Source organism: Acipenser ruthenus, chromosome 6 (assembly GCF_902713425.1).
Source record: "Acipenser ruthenus chromosome 6, fAciRut3.2 maternal haplotype, whole genome shotgun sequence".
In the NCBI taxonomy this organism is placed as follows: domain Eukaryota; kingdom Metazoa; phylum Chordata; class Actinopteri; order Acipenseriformes; family Acipenseridae; genus Acipenser; species Acipenser ruthenus.
In genome coordinates, this window is record NC_081194.1 from 35,064,928 (window position 1) to 35,084,641 (window position 19,714).

Here is a 19,714-nt window from a genome sequence, read left to right on the forward strand (position 1 = left end):
ATTTTGCTTTTTCAGTCAGAGATTGGCATATTTCAGGATGTTTTTCATCAAAACTCGGAAAAAGAAATTGAAGACGCATTAAGGGAGACGGGACACGTTACTGTAGCTGCAGACATGTTGCTGCAGAAAGGTACCTTTTTTGGGGGGTAGTCTAACTTTTTGCAAATGAATGCCAGGTACCTCTTCTCTGGCCATGTCAAAAGTGGCAACAAGAAAACCAAGTATGTCAGTAAAATGCATCCCATTATTGCCTGACAGCCACTGTAGGAAGTTGTTACATTTCCACAAGTTGGGGTATGTGAACTTTTATGACAACTCTACCTCCATGGCCTTGATAAGGTGCATTACAGGTTTCATCACAAGTGAGTAATCAGAAGAGGCATTGAAGGGGATACCTATGTGTATCATTTCCACGGGCAAGGATAAACATCCTCAAGGGTTCGTATAAGCAAACAGAAAACGCTATACTACAGTGGTTTATTGTCCAATTGCTGTCATGGTGTATTCTTTTATAGGTATCTTTCATACTGAACAAAAATTACAGGAAACAAAACATCCAAATATACCAAGCAAAAATTAATAGGAAAGTACTCCCTGAAATTTTTTTTCTTCTTTGCCAATGCAAGTTGAGTATTGTAAAGATACTTGTCACTGTGTACATATGTTTATTATTATTTTTTTACAGTTTCTGAACACTTGAGTGATCTCACTTTTCATGAAACTACCACAGTATTGTAATTTGCTCTTTTTTTATAAAGGAGAGGCTACACAGTGTAGTTTTGGACAAGACCTTCTCACTCCTGGTGCATCTTCAACACAAGGTCATGCTTGTAAAGTAAAACAATTTTAACATCTATGAATTACTGCCATAAAAAAATTATAAACAACCAAAAAATTGTCTTGCAGATTGGGCTACTCAAAGTGATCCTCAGCAAGTAATTGAAGAATTCAGAAAGGCATACACTGGAATCCGAAAGTTCAACCCTTCTCTGCGACCCCGCATGGACTTGCGAGATAGTGATACCGATCGAGATAAATCTGTGTTCATGTTTTACAAGAGAGCGCAGGACTGGGGTAACCCACTGTCGGCCATTCTTGATGGTATTTCTATTTATGTTTTTATTGCTGTAACACTAAATTTATTTAATCTTCGGATTATTACATTAATGGAATAAGGCTGGAATTTCTTTTTTTATAAACATGTTCCACAAATCATGCAGTACTTCCCAGGTATTTTGGAGACAATGGAATGTATGATTAAAATTTTAATTTGTGTTGGCTGTAGGATGCAATATATGCAGAAATTATGTAAGACCATTTTATATTTACAGGTGACATAGCTGTAGGGGATGGTGTGAGCCATTTCTTTCTCAGTTACTGCATGGACAGATTACAGACTGGATTTAATGTTGATTGTGGCTGTGGTAAGTATCTACAGTATGGTATTCATTGTGCCTAAGTATTTTCACAATGTCTGATTCTGTTGAACCAAAAAAAAAAAAAAAATGGCCAAGAAATCTACCAAGTTTACAGTATATATCATCTGTTGTCTTAATTACAGATCACAACATAACTTATTTTGTTACATTTAGAAATATATAAAATATGTAAAATTAATATGAGTAAATATTTTATGCAGAACTGTGATTTATTACATTTTATTGTTGTTGCTCACTTGCCTTATAATTTCCAGGAACTGGAGGGAAAACACTGCTGTTTGAAGGAACACAAGATCACCTTGTCCCATCAGCTGCTAAAACTCTTACAGATTCAGGCCTCTTTGAAATGGCGGGAAGAATCATTGGGCACTCCTTCTTACATGGTGGACCAAGAATGTGCAGCTTAAGTCCATCGTTTGCTCGTCTCTTCTGTGGATTTCTTGACTGCTCCACACCTCAGAGCCCTGAAGACTGCCCTGATGTTGATGTCAAAGTGGCTATTGTAAAGGTATATTTCTAATGAATTGTTAGTGTGCCTTGTATATTTCAATTAAGGTTTTAGTTACAACAAAGATATTTGCTCATTACCCATGGTGAGTTTGAATATTCTGAATGTCCAATTAAGTTGCAGTGCTCTGAAGTGGTCCTCGATGAAACATTGAAGACAGAAGCAACTGCTATTGGTGTTCACTGGGATCTTCCTATTGTTACAGTTCAAAATAGATACTGGTATGCTCAGCAACTTCTTGTGCATGCAGTAAGTATTGCTGTTCTTTATTTTACTTCTTGAATTGTTGTAATGCAAGGGTAATAGTTTAAACAATTGTTATGCCTTTTTTCTCGCTTTTACATTTTTGCTAGGTTGTTGATCGAAGACAGAAAGCTGTCCAACAAGTACAGAAGGGGCTGAAGGAGTGTGGTATTCTGGAAATGGTGCAGAGACAACCTACAACTGTTGGTTTGCTTTTCCCACCTGCTTCTGAAGCTGACATCGATAGAGGCAGGTTTCAGATGTAGTAACCTGAATTTCTGTAAAACTTTATGGAAATAAAAGTATTACTTGTTTAATCTGCGTTTCTTACAAATCTTTTTAAGGTGTTAATTCAGAGAATAGTGTGGCCCAGGCCAGATGATTGCAGTGTTGAATTGCTGTGCAGTTACTGCATTCCTCAGAAAATTCATTCAGGAAGGTAGATTGTATTCCTAGATGTTGGATTAAGTGTTCCATTATGGCCACAGATTTCAATGGTGATGCACCATACAGTTGTCACCAAAGTTTACACAGCTTAAACTTTTGACGACAACTGTACCCAAGGAGTGCACTTGCAGTTGTTTTATTTGCAGTTATTTAACTTTTGTAATACAGTATATATAATGCAGTTGAACAAACCCTGGGCTGAGTTGAGTGGGGGACGGAGGGGGGGTGATGCTGGGACACCAGAATCACCGTCGAGCCCTCTTGAGGTGTCGTGGGCTAGTCGACGAAACTCTGACGATGGAAGGTGCCCACTTGAAAACCCCAGAGATGTACCCTACTTAGCTCAATCCAGACGGTTGTCATGCTGATGCGCTGGGGAGGCCGCACTGTGGTTGATCCCCGGAGCCAGCATCGCAGCCGTTGTGTGTGCTGATGCGCCAGGGAGGCAAAATAAGCTGATCCCTGGAGCCAGCATTACACTTCAGCCATTAACACCAGACAGAAGGATATCTACATCATCATATGGAAGGAAACGTAAATGGATGGAGACACATATGGATCACATTAGTTGGTGCTTATCTTGACGAGAGCCGAGTTCAAATCAGCATAAAGTTTTAACATCTACTCTCGTGTAATGGAAATCATGAAGATCTGGATACGTCCAGTGACTGCTGTGAATAGTGCAGCTGGCAACAAGGGAAAGACCTTGTGACAGCCTGGAGAGACAGCTGACAGGAGGAAAGAGACCCCATTGGGGCTGGTAAGGGTTAGCTACCCTTGTCGGCAGTATCCAGCTCTGTGTTTACAGGATGCTGGAGACACCCGCCCAAGGCTTCTAAGAAATTAAAGAGAAAAATAACCCTAGAGTCTGCGAGAGCGGGGGCGGAAGATGACTCAATGTTGGACAACACGGTTAACGACTTAGGAACGGAAACGGATATGAGTATGGAGAGTACTTCACAAAAGACTAGTTCAAGATCTGCAGTTAACAAAGACATGGAACTCCAGGTTTGTGTCTGCGGCTGGAGCAAGGCAACAACGGTCAGGGGTTTGAAGATTCATCAAGGGAGAATGAAATGCTTGAGGGAGAAGGGACAAGGGCCTCGCATTGATCAGTACTTCTTACGAAGTCAGTCAAGTCAGTCGAATGAAATCCAGCGACAGGAAGCAAACCACAGTTCGCAGGATATCATCACCCCTGTCATAGATGTGAGGAGGACTTGCATGGACACAGTTAGTGATGAACCTAATGATCCTTGTGAACCCGGTCAGACAAACCAGCATAAGAGAGAAAAGAACCTCAACGGGCACAAGCCTGGAGTTAAATGGCCAAGAGCTTGTGAGAAAACTGCATGGGACACAGTAAACACAGATCTCTGCGTTGCATTGGAAAGATTAAGTGGAACAGTTGAAAAAAAGCTGGATAAATTTGGGGACATCATCTACGCATATGGAAGTGAGAGGTTTGGAGTTGAAAAAAGGAAGGAAAAAGTACAAACTATTCCTGGAAAGTCTAGACGGCAGCAGGAGATTGAACGCTTAGTTAGAGAAAGGAGACAGCTGAGGAACCAATGGAGAAGAGCAGAACAAAGTCAGAAGGAGGGACTCAATCTCTTACAAAGGGTCATAAAAGATAAGCTTGCAACATTGCGCAGAGCTGAGCGCCTACGGAAACGCTACAAAAAGAAGGAGCGTGCGAGAGCTAACTTTTATAAAGACCCATTCAAATTTGTAAAGAAGTTATTCACCAGTGAGAAGAATGGCACACTAAAAGCATCTAAGGTTGAGCTGGCGAGATATTTGGAGGAAACACATACAGATTCAAAAAGGCAGGAGCCTATGTCAATTCCGTCAGACATCCCACCCCTCAATCCACAAGAATACCAAATGGAGGACTGTGCACCTAAGTGGAAAGAAATAGAGCAAGCTGTGAAAAAAGCAAGGGCTTCATCATCTCCAGGGCCTAATGGAGTTCCGTACAGACTGTACAAGAGTGCTTCAGGAGTTCTACGAATTCTGTGGAAATTGATGAAAGTGGCATGGGAAAAACAGGTTGTACCAAGAGCATGGCGCCGAGCAGGTGGAGTCTTTATACCTAAAGAAAAAGATTCTACAAGCATCAGTCAGTTTCGTCCCATTTCCCTATTAAACGTAGAAGGCAAGATTTTCTTCAGCATTATTGCTCAGAGATTGTCAGCTTACCTATTAAAGAACTGCTTCATTGACACTTCAATACAAAAAGCGGGCATTCCAGGTTTCCCAGGTTGCTTAGAACACATCAATGTGATCTGGCAACAAATTCAATCAGCTAAAAAGGAGAGGAAGGAGCTCCATGTGACATTCCTGGATTTGGCTAATGCATATGGTTCAGTGCCACATGAACTACTTTGGGCAGCATTTGATTTTTTCAGTGTACCGATGACAATAACAAATTTAGTGAAAGCCTATTTTGGAGATTTGCAATTCAGTTTTTCAACTTCAGAATTCAGCACTACATGGCAATGCCTAGAGGTTGGAATAATGGCAGGATGCACCATTTCTCCACTGGCTTTTACCATGGCAATGGAAGTAATCATTAGGGCATCAAAATGGGTAGTAGGAGGAGAGTGCTTGGCTTCTGGAATGCGACTACCACCAATTCGAGCATACATGGATGACATGACAACCATGACTACAACAGTAGCCTGCACTAATCGGTTATTGGGCAAATTAACCAATAACATTGAATGGGCACGAATGCAATTCAAGCCCACTAAATCAAGGAACATCTCTATAATTAAAGGCAAAGTAGTAGATAAAACGTTCTTCATTAATGGTGAGGCAATACCAACAGTGTCTGAGAAGCCAGTGAAGAGTCTTGGGAGATGGTACGACGGGGATCTAAAGGACACAGTTCGTGTGGGAGAAGTTAGACAACAAGCAGTGGAAGGGTTGAAGAGCATAGACAGCTGCGCTCTACCAGGTAAACTAAAACTCTGGTGCTTTCAGTTTGGTCTACTGCCGAGGTTGCTGTGGCCACTGACTGTGTACGAGGTTTCTTTGACAACAGTAGAGAAGCTGGAAGCTTTAATCAGTTCATACATCAGGAAATGGTTGGGAGTTCCACGCTGCCTCAGCAGAGTGGGACTTTATGGTAAAGGAATACTGCAGCTACCAGTCTCTGCTCTAACCGAGGAGTTTAAGTGCGCCAAGGTCAGACTGGAAATGACATTAGTAGAGTCACGCGATAAATGCGTAAGGGAGGCAGCACCTGTGTTGAAAACAGGAAGAAAGTGGGCGGCAAAGAAAGCTGTGGAAGATGCAAAGGCTGCCCTTCGAATTGGTGATATCATGGGGCAAGTTCAGCATGGAAGAGGGGGTCTTGGTTTCAGTTCAGCTCCTCCTACATGGCACAAGGCAGCCCCAGCTCAAAGGAGGAAGCTGGTAGTCAACAAGGTGCAAAAGCAGGAGGAGAGGATGAGGTGTATAAAGGCCATTTTCCAGGCCAAGCAGGAAGAATGGATGAGATGGGAGAGTGTGGAAGAACGCAAGATTGGCTGGCAAGACCTATGGTCAATGGAACAGAGCAGGATCAGTTTCCTCATCAGGTCAACATATGATGTTCTCCCATCACCACAAAACCTAAACCTCTGGGTAGGAGAGGATCCCTCATGTCCTTTGTGTTCATCACCTGCAACATTAAGGCACATTTTGACAGGATGTAAGGTGGCTCTTAGCCAAGGACGGTTTACTTGGCGCCATGACCAGGTGCTGCGATGTTTGGCCTTAGCATTGGAAGACAAGCGTAACATGACCAATAAGTTGTCACCTGTTCCATCAAAACATTACACACAAAAGACAACATTCCTCCGCCCAGGAGAGCAACCAGCAAGAAAAGGTGTTAAAACCAATCCTCGCCCACTGGAAGCTGCTAGAGACTGGAAAATGCTGGCAGATATTGGTCAACGGCTTATTTTTCCACCTGAGATTGCCACCACTAACCTTCGACCAGATATTGTCTTGTGGTCTGGATCAGCACGCCTTGTTCACCTGGTAGAGTTAACAGTGCCATGGGAGGATGCTGTAGATGAGGCGTATGAGAGGAAGAAACTGCGGTATGCTCAACTAGCCACTGAAGCGGAACAGCGAGGATGGAGAGTCCGGGTTTACTCAGTGAAGGTGGGTTGTCGAGGATTTGTGTCACACTCTATAACCGGGTTTCTGAAGAGTTGTGTCGCACAGTGAAGAACTTATCTGAAGGAGCAGAGAGGAGCAGCAACTGGCTGTGGTTGAGACGGAAAGATTCTGGCTGGGGATCTCAAGCACAATAGAAAGAAAGAAACGCTGATGTACAGGTAAGTAAGCTGGGCTGAGTTGAGTGGGGGACGGAGGGGGGTGATGCTGGGACGCCAGAATCACCGTCGAGCCCTCTTGAGGTGTCGTGGGCTAGTCGACGAAACACTGAGGATGGAAGGTGCCCACTTGAAAACCCCAGAGATGTACCCTACTTAGCTCAATCCAGACGGTTGTCATGCTGATGTGCTGGGGAGGCCGCACTGTGGTTGATCCCCGGAGCCAGCATCGCAGCCGTTGTGTGTGCTGATGCGCCAGGGAGGCAAATAAGCTGATCCCTGGAGCCAGCATTACACTTCAGCCATTAACACCAGACAGAAGGATATCTACATCATCATATGGAAGGAAACGTAAATGGATGGAGACACATATGGATCACATTAGTTTACTGTAAAGCTACGTCTTAGTTGGTGCTTATCTTGGCGAGAGCCGAGTTCAAATCAGCATGAAGTTTTAACATCTACTCTCGTGTAATGGAAATCATGTGGACTGTAGTACAAATGTGCATTAATAGTTTACTTCAGCAAAGTTCCATGTGAGATCATTCATTCTCACACCTCAGTAAAACTGCATGTTTATTTACAAAATTACACCCTTGCATGTTTTTATTTATATACTAATTTGTAATACTTCTCTTGTTTACCTCAAGGAAGTCAACATGAGCTCAAAAACCTGATCAAGTTCTGGATTGGATGGGAAATGCTGCCTACAAGTCTGCATGTTGAAATAAAAGATGATGTGGATTTTCCTGTGGCATCAACCTGCTTTGAAAATTCCAAGCAAGTACAGAACATATGAGTCGTTCAAAGAGGAGCTTGTTGCCATTTCCAGTAGCTGTAATGCTGGATTTGGGCAGGTGTAAATCTGAAGTGTTTTTAGCGGTGTGCAGACGAAGCTTTTTAAAAGTTCTAAAGTTACTTTTTCCTAGCATACCTGTCTAATTGTTTTGGAATAAAAAAGTAAAAAGTTGTTCAAATGTCATGGCGGGTGCCATGTTAAAGTGTGGCACTCCTGTAGAACGCCTTAGACTAGTAGTTTTCAAAATGAATGATAGATTTAAGCTTTCATTTAAACCATTTTGAACTTTTTTGCAAGTTTTGTTTTTAAATTGAAAATGCAGATGCGGTGGTTTAAAAGGTTCACTCCCCTTAATGTGATAAACAAATTGCACTTAAGTCCATGTAAAACCCATTCATAAATTACCTGTTGTGAAATGTTACTGTTTTATATCCTACTGGTTTTATATAGAGGACATTTGAATCATTGAGATGAAGAACCATAGATTTAATATGTGTTCATTTAAGTTTAATTTGTATAATGGAACAGACCACACTGGTAGAATAAAAATGCAAGGTGTTGTCAAAACTACTGCAAATTCACACATGGTTGACTTCTGATTTCTTATCTGGCATTTTGTATCTTGCTTAGATTTCTGTCATGTTGTAAAGTTTGATAATGACAAGTTTGACAAAAATGAATGTGGTGGAAAGAAAAAAAAAAAAATTCTGCAAGGTGTTTTGCATATTAAAACTGTTTTCAGAAATAAGTGGCAGGGAGTGCAATTTCTTATTGGTATCATTTGTAAGAAGATATTCAGACTCAATCAGAAATGGAGATCAGGTTTCAAGGAATCAAAATTTATTTCAACAGTGCTGGGAGCCCCTCGCAAGGCACAATTCAACTCACTTTTTCTCTTATACCTTCTTGGGTAAGGGTGTCACCAGCAGCAAAAAATGAGAAAGGTAAGGTTTTAAACAAAACAGTAATTACATGGGGAATATATGGTTGCCAAGGTTATTCATGACCTCACATTGGCGTCTGACCACTACTCATTTTGGGTGTTCAGCTAAATAATATCTTCTAACACAGCTGTATATTTAGTGAAATATCAAATAGCATAAATGTATAGCTAATTTAACTTGTGTAATACCATTGAAATGTATCCGCCTTTGCGGTGTCACAGACAAGATAGCTCAGAGGTTTGTCTTGTACAAGGCCAATAACCCTAGAACCCTGACAGAGAAGTTCAGTTTCTTTTTTCACACAAACTGCCGATTGAGAATCACGTAAACTGAAATGTATGCAGAGCCTTGAATGCTGCAGCATTAGCAATGTGTTTTTTTTTAGTAAGGGAGTTACTAGCACATCACCTTAATCCAGTGGTTACCAAACCAATCCTAGAGCGCTGCCCCCCCCCCCCTCTCCCTCCCCTCCCCTCCCCTCCCCCTCCCCCTCCCTTTTCTCAGAAACTTTGTTGCTTTGGACAGTGCGTCAATAATAAAAGCAAATAACACTTTTAGGATGTGTTGACTTCAAGTATGAGCTGGAAGTTAAACCTTGTGAAATAAATCACAAAATATTATTCAGGTGATCGACAGTATTTACATACAAGTCCAGTCAACTTTCTAATGTCTCACAAGTGGGTCTCGAAAGGGTGGAAAGCTCTTCCTCTGATAAAGGCCTTCTGAGGTTGATTTCAGGAATTAAAACTCCTCTGTTGTTATCTTCAAACTGGCCTTCTGAAGACCAGTCAACACCATATTCTCCATCCACCTTAGACATTTAAAAAATACAATCGGTTTGCAAGGAGATTAGCGCATGTCTTTAGTCACAAACTTCAAGTAACATTTATAGACTTCGAGCCCTACTTTGAAAATGATTTACTGATGATTTAGGACAATACATGTTGGATACTGTAACATACTTAGTTTAAAGTACTCCAAAAATATAGTAAGTTGTATTACATTACAGGCCCGTTTTGCAGACCATGCTCAGCAGTAGTACTACAGTAGATTACCTAAATAGTCCAAGATTAGTCCAAACCAGAGGCTGTGAAAGCATTTATATATATATATTTGGTTAATGAACTCTAGAAAGATGTTCCTACTAAGGGAAGATAATAAACATGCATTCTGTATTGATTACTTTTAAATATTTAGTATTTCAAAGTACAGATGTATTGTACCTCCTAACAAAAAATGAAAATATGGATATTCAAATTTAAAAGCATTATCCAAAGTTAACTTTTATACTACTGTATTTCAAGTAGGAATTTAAAATAACTGCCCTCACCCCACCCACACACACCAAAAACAACAACCAACCACCTGGTTAACAAGAAAAGGGCTTGTGGTTAAAGAAAAGGGCTTGTAACCAGGAGGTCCCTGGTTCAAATCCCACCTCAGCCACTGACTCATTGTGTGACCCATGAGCAAGTCACTTAACCTCCTTGTGCTCCGTCTTTCGGGTGAGACGTAATTGTAAGTGACTGTGCAGCTGATGCATAGTTCACACACCCTAGTCTCTGTAAGTCGCCTTGGATAAAGGTGTCTGCTAAATAAACAAATAATAAACTATATAAATCTTCAGGGAATTCAGCCTCAGAAACGGCTTGCAGCTCTATTATTCTGTGAAGTAGCCAGTCGATTTTATAGGAGGCATAGATAGTCCCAGTTGTTTATTCCACTCTCGATTTCATTTGTCAACATAAAAAAATGATTTCTTAAAATCTCAGCTGCCATTTTGTCGGATGTTCTAAAATGGTAACACAAACAATGTTTACCGTAAGCTAAGCATTATCTGCAGTAACACATCTGTATGAGAGAGAATTGTTCCTGAATACTGTTTTAAAAATAACATTTTAATATTGCATGCTAATGTAGTTAGGACGTATCCAACATATTGTGAAGAACCTGCTGAGCTTGAGTCGGAGGTGGGGCGCGAACCTGGGACCTCCAAACTACAACGCACGCACTACCACTACTCAGGAGTTCATTACAATCATATCCACAATTTACATCAGTAACCTATCAACAACTGCTGCTTTCTATTACTCATGTATTTTTTTAAATGTCGATCTCAGTAAAAAACAAAAAAAATACAGTACTTACGAGATTTTAAAGTTGCCACGCTACGGGTCTAAACGGTCTTCGTAAAATATTTTCCAAACCAAACGTTCCCTCGCCACCACAACAACAAGCCTTGCTTCACAATTACAGCACTATCGATCGAACCCGCCCTCCTACGTCTGATTGGTGCAAAACTGGTACCTCGCGATGGTCAAAACCTGCCCCCTCAGGTGATTGACAACCTTTAAAAAGAGTTTGTTTGCCAATTGAAATTGAAAGATCAATTGACAAATGAAATTGAAAGATTAATTGACAAATGAAATTGAAAGATCATTTGGCAAACAGATAAATCAATTACTGAATTGATAAATTAATTTAAGAATTAATTTATGAATTGACAGATTAATTTATGAATTAATTTATGAATTGACAAATTAATTTATGAATTAAAGATTTAATTTTGACCCTTATAATGCTCCATAAGGTCTATCTTCAGCACAGCAGCAACATTCCAAAACACTTGCATTCAAGGCTATCTCCTAATATGGTCCTCTACTGGAAATACACAAGGAGGACCTTGTTTTCAAGGTCGGAAGCAGGGCTGTCTCTCACAGTGCCTGAGTAAAAAGAGTTAAAGGGCCAGGTCGCCGGCGGGATATTTAACATTGGGCAGACCCTAAAAGGTTAACCCTTTGCGGTCCATTTATTCAGCGCGTGTCAGGCGCGTCAGGTCCAATTTATTTTCACACGCGCAGTTTATTTTAGACGCGCTGTTTAAAAGTATTTTTTTTTCACAGTAAAACAGGTTTAAAAGGCACTGCATATCAACAGGACACTCAGTACTGCATCTCCAGCCCCGCCCCACCCCTCGTTCACTGTTTTTTTTCACATACCTCTTGATAGTAATGCGTACCGATAAATGATCTCCTGATCACTCATTTTATCACCAAACTCCTCAATAATGAGATCCAAGTCATTATTTTATTACTATAACATCTAAAAAAAGCTCTGCAAATGTCAGTGATATTCTTTGAGCACTGGACGCAGAAGCAGCTAACTTGTTTGTTCATGTCTGTGTTATCTATGTGATGCCAGGGTGTGGCAGTGTGACCCCGCCTTGTGCGTATTGTTTGTTTATATGTTGCATGTAGTGTGTTAAATGTTGGTGTATTGTCATTGGTACACGGGATATAAATGGGTCTGTGTAGCACGTGTGATAAAATGTATATTTGTATTTAGCCACGAGGGTTGCACATCACTTCACGTGCTGATTAAAATGTAATACTATGTGAGCACGGGGAAGGATACGTAATTAATCCATGTGCAGTTGTACCAAGATTCTAACTGAATGACTGATAAGCAATCGAGTCTCGGTACAACTGCATAAAAGACGCACATTGTAGGGTTGGAACAATAATCGATTATCGTGATATTATCGATAATGTTTTTGCAGCGATAATTGTATTGCGTTGAAAAATAATTATCGATAATAATTTTATCGTCCGTTACCCACTATGATATGCTTGTGTGTAACAGTAACTCTGCATTGAAGCAGTAAGACAGGACTTAACTGTCTGCGTGAGGCGCAACACATGATCTGCGTGCTACGTAGTGGGAAGTTGTAACATGTGACGTAAGATTCACCAAGTAAAGGCAAACTTTTGAGCTAATGGTGATGGCAACTGCAGAAACTACCAAACCTTCCGAAAAGATTTTAGAAAAAAGAAAGCATCAGTCCTGTGTGGTAGTTTTTTGGAGTGACAGAAAGTGATCCACAAGGTAATAAGCCCATCTGTAGGCAGTGTGGAAAAGCTGATATTTTTTAATCGCAATTTATAATTATTAAAAAAAATTTTAAACACTTTTTTTAATAAGTAGCGTATATTTCAAAAGTTGAAAAGCTACCAAACAAACATTTGGTTATATTATTTGTGCTTTTTTGTAACCAGCCATTGTTTCATAACTTTTATTAAAGATGCTGGTCTTTTTGAAAACTGTCTAGTTTCATTTCTTCTAAACTCGTAGAGGCAGCTGTCATATTGCTCAAGTATATATAGCTTTAAATTTGATAAATTCCAAGACATTTTACATATGTTATTTTTTCAGCCGATAATCATGATTATCGTGATAATTTACAGCCGATAATTGATAACTGAAAATGTCATTATCGTCCAACCCTAGCACATTGTCACTCAGCCGGGGTTGGGTGTACAGGGAGGAGGTATGGGGAGATAGAGAGGAGACAGAATCTAAAAATAACAATTGCTAAAACGTGCTGGATTAGCCAGCACAACACTTACTTGTCTGTCTGGTTTGTTTGGCCCTTGTGTCTGTTTGTTTTGTGGTTTGTATAAAACCCTTCATTTCATTATTATTTAATAAAGAAACCGAGCGCTTTCGCGTCGGTTTTAACCCGCAGCTGCTGTGTGTTTGTGTTCTTCCGGGACGGTGACGTCACCACTACAGCCATCCTGCCACACAGGGCTATCTGTATTCATGATACGCCCGCTTTTTTTTCGGCTTCTCTCGGCTCCTGTCGATCTCACTCGGCCATTGAATGGTTTTCTCAGCTTTATCCGGAGAAAAAACGACTAGAGACCTGTTTTTTGCGTCTTTTTGATGATGTCGGACAGGGTTCAACATTGGACCGGAAAGGGAAAATTGCGATGTCGTTCCAGGTCTGACATAGGACCTCAAAGGGTTAATATTTATATTTTAATTGCTTTTGCCAGGTACATTTTCTTCATATCATTATTTGTGCTCAATCATTAAGAACTGAAATAATGAACACATTGATGTTCTGGAGGAGGGTGAGGGTGTTGTGAAAGGACTGTCAGTGTTGAAGGCACTCTGCAATTAGTGAACAAAATGCCATTCTGTGTTGCAATGTAGAGAAGATCAAGCAGAACGCTCGTGCAAAAGACCCGGCCCAATCTTCGAGTCGCGGGCCTGCGCGCGGCCGGCCGCTCCGCTGTCCCGGCGGGGGGGAGGCCGCCGCCCGCACCCCCCGGCACGCGGGCGCCCCGTCTCAATTGCTTTAAAAAAATTTTTTTTTTAAAAAGCAGCAGCATCAACAGTGTCTGCCTTGCAAAAAACAACAACAAAAAAAATCCACATGAATCAGTGTGTCACGTGACCCGGTGAGCAAATGCGCTCTTAATACAATAATAAATAAAAGTATTGGCGCTCCAAATAAGCAAACGTCCAGGTCACATCCAAACCTTCTCTTTCCTACAGCCCCTGTACTGTTTTTAAATGCATTTACTTTTAATGCAGATTGTGTAATGTTTTGTTTTTATTCTAGTATGTTCTAGTTTATTCTTTTTTTTTTATTCTGGTATGTAGTGTTCATGTCTTTGTGAAAGATGCTTTATAATATAAAATTGATAGAATAATGTAGTATGCATACTACTACGACTAATAATAATAATAATGATGATGATATATCAATGATGTCAACAGTAAGGAAAACCCCTGGAGAAGATTTTTTTTAAATCAAATACTATGTATTGCTAATTCTTTTCTATTACAGGCATTTTAAAATGAAATGAAATGAAGCAATACAATGTACTTAAAAATAAGAATGTATTTTATTGATAAATCTTAACATGTGTACAAAAAAAAGATAAAACCACAGATGAAAAATGCATTAAATCCACACCAGCCAATTACATACAATTTACTACAGGACATTGTTCTGTTACATTGCATGAATGGAAATTAAAGGCATATCTCTGCAATAGGTATACAACTTTTATTTCAATGTTCAGTGCAGGTGTTTATGAGAAAAGTGATGTCCAGAGATACCGATACTTTTTAAACAGTGGAGCAGGTAGTATGAAATATGAATACCATACTTGTTGTAAACTAGAAATATTTAATTGCATTGAAACACAATATAGTTTTCAACATAGTAAACAAAACAGGTACATCTGGAACAAAACTGATTAGAATATATGCATTTCAGTGTTTAAATCCACACCAAACAATTACATATATATATATATATATATATATATATATATATATATATATATATATATTACAGGAAATTATTCTGTTACATTGAATGCATACAAATTATTACATACATATATATTTATTACAATAAATTATTCTGTTACATTGAATGAATAGAAATTAAAGGCATATCTCATGCAACCAACAAGATGATCTTTTGTTTCAGTGTTTAGTGTTTCACCCCCACCTGTCTGTCTGTCTTGATTACATCAGCCTAACATCCAAGGACATAGTGGTAAACCCAACGTGTTTATGAGTGATGTCCACAGATACTGATACTTTTTAAACAGAGGAGCAGGTAGTGCAATATATGAATAACATACTAGAAATATTTAATTACATTGAATGACAAATTCAACAATACAGCTTTCAACATAGCAAACAAAACAGGTTAAACTGGAACAAAACAGATTATAATATATACATTTTAGTGTTTACATTACACTTGTGGTTCAGTAATGCAATCAGCTTTACACGTAGGGCCTTTGACCAGAGGAAAGTCCAACTTGTGCTGAATGAAATGCTATGTAGGTTTGCTGGGGTACATTAGAACACAAAACGGAAAAAAGAAACAATGCACCACCATAAAAAAATAAATGTTTCGGAGGACGGGAGTGCTTGCCTTCGTCTCTCCTGAGTCAATATGGGCAAGTTGCAGTTGTGAGACAAAGCCTTAAAATAATAAATTGGATATTGTAAAAACTGGGAGCAGCTGAAGAGGTGGAAGGAGATGAAGTGGGATGTGGCGCAGGGGTGGCTGAGTGGTCCAGGACTGCGGTCTGCGGTCTGGGAAAAGACATGCGGCTGGTGTCCGTATGTCATGCCCTCCTGTAGCAGCAGGCGCGGCTGCGGTTGAGGCTCTGGGACCACTGCGCTGGCGCTAGGGGGTGTGACCCCCTGTTGAAGGACAGCCTGCTCCTGCCCCTTCTGGCGTTTGTTGTGCCTAAAACACAGCAGATGCATGACATTGTCAGTTTTATGTTTCAACAAAAACACAGTCACTTGTTTGTGGTAGTTGTGTAGATTATGTGCGTTTTTCTTTCAGCCTTTAACCTCAAACTGTATAGCGATCGAGATGTTGTCATTCTTAATGGACATCTCAACACTATGCTTTTCGAGGTGTAATGTCATCAGTGTCCAGTCAAGAGACGAAACTTACCATTGAGACAGGGTGTGCTGATTCAACTCGAACAGCTGGAGGGTGGTCTTCTCCACGAGCCTCTGGCTGCCCAGCACCAGCTCTCGGACTTTGGAGTAGTCGCCGACGATAGCCGCCCACCGGGAAGTCTTCACACCTTTGGACTTGGTGGAGGATGGGTGGAGGTGGCAGAGCTGGATGCAGATGGCCTCGACGAGTCTGCTTGTCTGTGGCCACTGGGCAGGTCCCGAGCACTGTACGAGCAGGCACCTGCAACCAAGCAACAGGAGTAAAAAGTTTTAGTAGTAATGGGTACATGTTTATATTTTAGGGTTGTATGTGGGTGTTGAGTTTTTTTTTTTTGTTTTTTTTTTACTATTGTAATAACATTACACATGAACTAGCTCACCGTTTCAGGCTGTCCGTGCCCAGGGTGTCAGAGGAGGTGGTCTTGGTGGTCTTGAATCGCCCCTGAATTAATGGCGGCGGAGACAGTGGCAGCTTCATGCGAAGGCTGGAGGAGCAGGTCCCGGGACCCTGGCACCCTTCTGAAGGCAGGGCTTCCTTCCATTGTTCATAACTGGAATACAACTTACATTTTACTACTTATTTGAAGAATAAAGCCGATTCATCTCCTAGATATTTTCTGACATATACATTCATTCTTTTTACATTACAATTTATTCAACAGGCAAGTACAGTTTAGGAATGTCAATGTGTGGTAATAAAAAAACAACTTGGAGTGTATGCAGCATTAATAATAATGATGGCTGTAAACAGACAGACACACACACATTAGCTACAATTCCTTTTACACTGAAATAGGCTTAGAGACGAGGCACTTATCTTTACCTCTGACTGTTAGATTTAAATATGTTCTGTGAAGGAAAGACAATTCAAACAATTCAGTACATTGGCCGCTGCGTGGCAGGGAATGACAGTAGTTAATATTATCATAGCCTTGATGAGTGTAAGTTGCATTTGGGATACCTGAATAGCTAAACACAGCAATACACATAGCCTAATACACACTGTAATACTAGCACAACAAAAGCTATACATTAATGAATGATGAACATTTTAATAGACAAATTAATAGTATGCCTAACTAAACACACTAAGCCAAATACACACACTCATAACACAGAGTGTATGCAGCATTAATAATAATAATAATAATAATAATAATAATAATAATAATAATAATAATAATAATCACATGCAGTAGAATTAATTTTACATGGAGATATAAAGAGATAGCACTTTACCTTTCAAATAGTTAATGATCACTCTGTGAAGGCAAGAACAAATAAGTAGTTAATATTATAAAACGTTGCAATAGATCAAAAGCAAAAACTTACAAATACTAAACACTTGATCTCCATGAAATTGTATGCATAGCTAAATATGCAAAGCCCAATACACACGGTAATACTAGTACAACAAAAGCAATAAATTAATGAATGATAACCACTTGATCTCGACAAAATGCTAATAGTGCATAGCTAAACACAACGCAGAATACTATTATTATTATTATTATTATTATTATTATTATTATTATTATTATTATTACTATTATTATTATTAATAACACCGTGTAACAATTTTTTTTTTTTTTTGGTTCCTGGGTAGTAAGTGTTATTTCCTAATTGCTTATGCCTCAAAAGTATAGAAAATGGCTATTATTCCCCACAAACTTTGCTTTTGTGACCAGGACAGTGATATTTTGAAATTTACATATTTTCCAGAACATTCCAGATAGATTCAGTGCTGAGTAAACTTGGAGTAACTTCTAGAACTTTCTAGAACTTTCCAGTAATATAAATAGTAGTATAAATACAGGGGCCTTAAGCCCACCAGTTCAGTTTAGTTCCAGCTGCCTAAGTGGATACATATCTGCATTTTTCTGAGATGGCATCAAGGTCATAGGAGACTTCAAAATGGTGGCATTCCTGATGGGTCTCCAAGGCGGTTTTACCAAGTTTCCCTGCTATCTTTGCCTTTGGGACAGCAGGGACACCAAGGCACACTACCACAGGCGGGACTGGCCACAGCGGACCGAGTTCTCTGTGGGGAGGAACAACGTCAAGTGGGAGCCACTGGTGGACCCCCGGAAGGTGCTGATGCCACCACTGCACATCAAATTGGGCCTTATCAAACAATTTGTCAGAGCTCTAGATAAGGAGTCGGCCAGCCTTCAAGTACCTTGAAGACTTCTTCCCTAAGCTGTCTGAGGCAAAGGTCAAAGCCGGTGTCTTCGTCGGACCACAGATAAAGAAGATCCTGGAGTGCAATGAATTCCCCAAGAAGCTCACTAGTAAGGAGAAAGCGGCTTGGAACAGCTTTGTCGCAGTGGTTCAGGGCTTCCTGGGCAATCGCAAGGCCAAAAACTATGTGGAGCTGGTTGAGACTCTGGTGAAGAACTACGGCACAATGGGCTGTAGGCTGTCCCTCAAAGTCCATATCCTTGCTGCTGTGGATACATATCGATAGGTTGCGGATGCAACCCCGGTTCCCTGAAAGAGAAAATAACCATCAAGGTATGGGACATTGCCGTCAGGCAGTAGGGATTGGCTGAGCTTTATGTCAAAGCTGCCGATAGGCCTCCGCGCAAGCTGCCGTGTAAGCCCGCCCCCCTGGGAGCTTACTATACGCAGCGCGCGGAGAGTCACTTCCTCTTTTGCCCTTCAGGCCGTGAAGGCCTCCAGAGCGACCTCGCGGCTTGATGGTTATTTTCTCTTTCAGGGAACCGGGGTTGCATCCGCAACCTATCGTTCCCTTTCAAGTCGAAAATAACCATCAAGGTATGGGAACAGTGTACCCAAGCCGTCGCGAGGGAGGATTCTCGGCAGTAGGACAGCCTTACGTCATAACGCAACTGCGTAGGCAGTACATCTACACATATGCGGAGCTGCGCCTCAGCATCTATGCTCGCAATGACACCTGTCCCAAGGTGGAATAGTCACACCATATTGTCAACCACTCTAGACGTCCGCAACCTGAGGCGTCATAGAGTGCAACACAGATGCTCCAAATGACGGAGCAGAGGATTCCAGTACATTTAACCGGTAGAACCTCGTAAATGTATGCGGTGTAACCCAACTGGCTGCAGCGCAAATGTCAGACATCGGCACCCCTCTAAAGAGGGCCCAGGATGTTGCCATACCCCTAGTGGAATGTGCCTTCAACTGCCCTGGTGGCGGAAGGCCCATAGTATCATATGCTAACTGAATAGCATCCACTATCCAATGAGAAAGGCGTTGCTTAGACAACGGCTGACCCAAAGTTTTAGAACCATGGCATATGAACAGCTGTTCTGTTTGCCTCACAGTCTTTGTGCGATCAATATAACACCTCAATGCCCGCACAGGGCAGAGCATGTGTAACCGCTCTTCCTCTGGGGAAGAAAAAGGAGGAGGATGGAACGCCATCAACTCGACTGGTTGGTTCATGTGAAACAGGGATATGACCTTGGGTAAAAAGGCCAGATTTGGACGCATGGAGACCTTAGAACCGTCTCCTGCGAAACGAGTACATGATGGATGCACCGAAAGTGCATGTAACTCGCCCACGCGTTTTGCTGATACCACTGACAGCAAAAACGCAGTCTTAATAGACACGAGCTTCATATCCACACTGTGGAGAGGCTCGAACGGTGCCTTGGTAAGGGCTTCTAGCACCACATCAAGGCTCCATGACGGTAAACTGGTCGACCTTGGAGGCCGCAAGCGTCTTG

At 40.9% G+C, this 19,714-nt stretch overlaps 1 protein-coding gene across 1 annotated transcript; it reads right to left on the reverse strand.

Annotated features, from left to right (window-relative positions):
- Positions 1 to 14,870: 14,870 nt before the first annotated feature.
- LOC131737276 (uncharacterized) lies at positions 14,871 to 17,381 on the reverse strand. The gene is made up of 4 exons (XM_059025348.1): positions 17,244 to 17,381; positions 16,385 to 16,555; positions 15,997 to 16,245; positions 14,871 to 15,780 (listed from the first exon to the last, which is right to left on the reverse strand). The coding sequence occupies exons 2-4, from the start codon at positions 16,480 to 16,482 to the stop codon at positions 15,384 to 15,386; spliced, it is 744 nt and encodes a 247-aa protein (XP_058881331.1). The 5' UTR covers positions 16,483 to 16,555; positions 17,244 to 17,381; the 3' UTR covers positions 14,871 to 15,383.
- Positions 17,382 to 19,714: the final 2,333 nt, after the last annotated feature.